Raw genomic sequence first — 4,603 nt, forward strand, 5'->3', positions numbered from 1 at the left:
AGAGGATATGCTGCAGACCCACACAGACTCCCTGCTTGCTGCCTCGGTCTCTGTGAGACCACGTGAACCCTGCTTAAGTAATCCAGTGGGCCATGTTCTCTTGGTTTCCTCCATCCCCTCTGACTCATAAAGTCTTCCCTCATCCTTTTACACAGAGGATCCCTGATCTGCTACAGGAGGAACATAATGGAGCCCTCCAATTTAGACTCTCTGGCTCCATTATGTGTAGCTGTGGGTCTTTGCACCTACTCCCATCTGCTGTCTGAGGAAGCCTCTTTGATGATGATGACCAAATGAGGCATCAATCTGTGAGTATAGAGATTCATCTTGAATCATTTCATTGATTATTTTTTTCACAGTAGTATTTGGTTTTACCCTAGTTCTACAGGCTATCCAGTCTCTAGTTCCTGGCCATACAGGGAATGTAGGGCAAGGACTCTCTCTCGTGGTGTAGGCCTCAAGTTTAAGGAGATACTGGTTGGCCATCCCACAAGTTCTGCACCTCAATTCCTCCAGCACATCTTGCAGGCAGGACAGACTGTAGGTGGAGGGTTTTGTGACTGGGTTGGTTCCAGGTTTCCCTTTCTATGGCCTCCAAAGTACCTTCTCGCACCAAACAGACTAGCGAAGGCTTCATGAAGGCGCCCGCTTGACCTCTCTGCATTTACCGAGCTGTGTGGATGTTGTCCTCTGCAGTGTGCCCTTTCTACACTCAGGTTTTGGAGAGCAACTCTCTGCTCTTGCATCAGCCTGGGTTGTTTGTGGATCTTGATCCCTTGACCGACAACTCGACCAAATGCAACCCTGGCCCACCACTGGAAGCATTTAAGTATTTAACGATATTTTTAAAAGTACTTCATAAAGTTTTTGTACATTTGTTCATATTTATAATAATCTTCATAAAGTTCTCTCCATTGTAGTATGAAACAGAAATTTTAAACTACGAGTTTCAAACATAAGTTTCAGAAGAAGTTACTGAATATACTGTATATTATAAGATCAAATGTGTTAATGGTAGCAATCATCATTCAAGAACCCACTGCTTTAAATTTCATAATTATTAAATACAGTTACATAATTATTCTCACTATTTGATATGGTGATTTTTTTATTGTTGTGTATCAAATCTAAAGAACTTTTTCCTTGTCAGTTTTATAGCATCTTTGACCTCCTTGTTTCTCAAGCTATAGATCAGAGGGTTCAACATGGGAATCACAATGCCATAAAACACAGAGGCCACCTTCATATTCTCCTCAGCCTTGTCAGAATGAGGCTGTAAGTACATGTAAGCAAGGGTTCCATAGAAAATGGTGACTGCTGTCAGATGGGAGGCACACGTGGAGAAGGTTTTCTTCCTTCCTGCTGTGGAGGACATCTTTAGGATGGCGAACATGATGTATATGTAGGAGAGGATAACGACCAGCACAGTGAATGTCAGGTTAAACCCAACAAAGACAACAAGAAGCCTGATGTTGGTATCAATGTTGGAGCATGACAGGCTGATAATTGGGGGAACATCACAAAAAAAGTGATTGATGTGATTTGATTTGCAGTATGACAATGAAAATGTAAATCCCGTGTGTACCGAGGAGTTTATTGACCCGACGAGGTAGGAACCAGCTACCATCTGGATGCAGACTTTTCGGGACATAATTATGGGATAGTGAAGTGGTTTGCAGATAGCGACATAGCGGTCCACCGCCATAGCTGCCAGGAGGTAGCAGTCAGAAGTGGCAAAGATGGCATAGATCAGCAATTGCACAACACACCCTCCAAATGATATGGATCCGTCTTCTACTACAAAATTTTGCAGCATCTTGGGAGTGATGGCAGATGTGTAGCAGATATCAACAAAAGCCAGATGTTGTAAGAAAAAGTACATGGGGGTCTGAAGTCTGGAGTCGGTGTTGATGAGGAGGATCATCCCAGTATTTCCCACCATGGATGTCACGTAGATCAAAAGAAACACCATAAAGAGGACACACTGAGTATCACGCTGGACCCCAAATCCCAGAAGATAGAAACCCTTGACTTCAGTCTCATTTTCTTGTGTCATTGCCACTAAAAAACTAGAGAAGAATGAGAGGAGAGGACAAAAGAGAAAATTTCAGTGATTTCCTTATATTAACAGTTTGTTCTGCTTTGATTCATTTTATTTGAGTTGACTCTTCATGAAAAACACTCCTAATACCTATCAGTTTCTAAGTAATTTTTCCATATCAATTCTTAAAAGCCACATTATAAATCAGTGCATTTGATCCATGATTCATTTTAAAGTGGAGAATACTTCTCAGAAAAAGCCAAGTTATCCCAATTTGCAGATGTGTTCTATACTGAAAAGACCATACAGACTCTACTAGAGAACCCTTAGATTTAGTAAACACTTTCAGTAAAGTTGTGGGATACAAAATCAATGTACAAATATTAGTAATTTTTTATGTACTCAAACAATGAACTTACTTAAAAATAACTTAGGAGAGATTCACAATAGATTAAAATGCATCCTGAAATAAGCCCAATCATGGAAATGAAATACCTCTAAAATGAAAACTAAGACAGTATAGGAAGAAATTGAAGAAGATGCTAAATAGAAATAGAAATAGGAAGACCATTCACTTTCCTGGATCGTTAGAATTAATTTGCGAAAAGTCTGTTACCAAAAGCTATCTACAGACTCAATGCAATTCCCATCAAAAAATATTAGTTACAGACTCTTTTGTCTGCTCTTGGGCCTCTTTTCCTCCTACTGGTTGCCTTGTCCAGCCTTGCTATGAGGGTTTGTGCTTAATTTTATTGTATTTTTTTTTTTTTGCTGTGTTTGGTTGATATCTCTGGTAGGCCTGTTTATTTCTGAAGGAAAATGGAGGAGCAATCTAGGAGAGAGAGGAGGTGTTGGGGAACTGAGAGGAGGGAAGGGAGGGGAGGCTTCGGTCAGGATGTGTTGTATGACAGAAGACTAAAGAAAAAGAGAAGGTTCAAACTATGAATAAAAGGAACTTTCTTAGTTTGATGAAGAACATCTATAAATATGAATGCCTCCTTAGATAAACATGTCATCATCACTGCTATTCCTTATGCTTACAAAAATATTCTTTAGTAGGATGAAGATGGAAGAGGAATAAAAATCATACATGTTAGAGAGAAAGAAATACACCTGTCTGCATTTGCAGGTGACATGAATAATACAGAAGGTCCCAAGGAATCTACAGTCATCTTGTAGCGCTCACAGTTCACTTCATCAAAGCTGTAGAATGCAAGATGACTATCGAGAAATCAGCCATGTATATTAAAAATGAAAGGCAGGAGCCGAAATCAAAGTCTCATTTATCATCACTAAGTGGAATACTTAAGTATAATTCTAATCATATCTGCACAGGATTAGTGTGATAAAACTCAGAAAACTTTGATGAATGAAATCAAAGATCTACACAGGTAGACACAAACTACATGAGTTTAAAATCTCAGCATAACATGATGTTAATTTGCCTGAAATTGACACACAATAGTGTATAATTAACAATCTGTAAGGTTTTTCTCTAGATATAGACTAGTCTATTTTATAATTTAAGTGGAAGGAAAAAGTTGTTTGACTATTTAAGCAAGACTTCTCAAGGAGTAAATTGAAACAAGCCAGTACCCTGTTGTCAGGATTTATCCTGACACTGTATGATTAAACACTGTGATGTTGTTGGATGGAGGGGGGGTCACACAGATGAAGAGCAGAGGGAGCCCAGAAAACAATAGGCACAGGTCTAACCCTCTGAATTTTATAAAAATGTAAAAGTCTTTCAGTAGGATGCTAGAATGCTACTATTTAAGGATAAAAATGAACTCAATATAAATTTTAGATCTTAAATCAAAATTAACTCAAAATATATCATATATTTAAAGCTAACATAAAAGTCATGACTTTTTAATAAAATAACAAGACAAAATTTAAAGTCATAGAGCCGAGTGGAGCTCTCTTAAGCATTATATTCAAAGGTTTCATCATGTTATATAAGATCTAACAACTGAGAAAAATTAACTAGTGTAGGCTAATAGCTTTAGAAATAAAGAAATCAAACCTTATGAAAATTTAAACTTATTTTTGCTTAAAGAATGGATAAGAGTATGAAAAGGCATGGTGCATGGGAGAAAATATGTTCATAACACATATCTGAAAAAGAGATCATACCAAAGGCACACAAGGAACCCTCAAAAAACATTAAAGGCAAATAATATCCATTGGTTTGGAACGTGATTGGTGGATTCGTTCTCATGTTCATTTATAGTTTCCCAGACAACACTGAGCTACCAACCCCTCAGCATTTCATTATCTCACCGGTGATGGAGAGCCAGCCCCCTTCTGGTCTTGCAAACCAGGCTAGACTCTGCTGCAGCTTCTTTGCTTTGCCAGTTTCTGCACACACTGCGGAGATGTGTAACTGCTGGTGAGCAAGAGGTTGCTTTGCTTTACTTACCCCGGAGAGTCTCCGATTCACTGCCTGCAGCTGGAGCAGGCTGATTGCCCCTCAACGCTCTCGTGTGTTTTCTCCTTCTCAGGGAGTACATTGCTGGGGCCTAAGGGATCAGTATTGACTCTCTTGAGAATCTGAGTTTT

At 39.0% G+C, this 4,603-nt stretch overlaps 1 protein-coding gene across 1 annotated transcript; it reads right to left on the minus strand.

Moving 5' to 3' along the window:
- Nucleotides 1-1,108: 1,108 nt before the first annotated feature.
- On the minus strand, nt 1,109-2,056 carry LOC121439365 (olfactory receptor 5AK2-like). Its single transcript, XM_041639879.1, has one exon. It carries the CDS (start codon nt 2,054-2,056, stop codon nt 1,109-1,111), a length of 948 nt encoding a protein of 315 aa, XP_041495813.1.
- Nucleotides 2,057-4,603: the final 2,547 nt, after the last annotated feature.

The sequence above is a fragment of the Microtus oregoni genome, unplaced genomic scaffold, assembly GCF_018167655.1.
Source record: "Microtus oregoni isolate MIOR12 unplaced genomic scaffold, Mior012 000060F_ref0000265, whole genome shotgun sequence".
NCBI classification, from domain to species: domain Eukaryota; kingdom Metazoa; phylum Chordata; class Mammalia; order Rodentia; family Cricetidae; genus Microtus; species Microtus oregoni.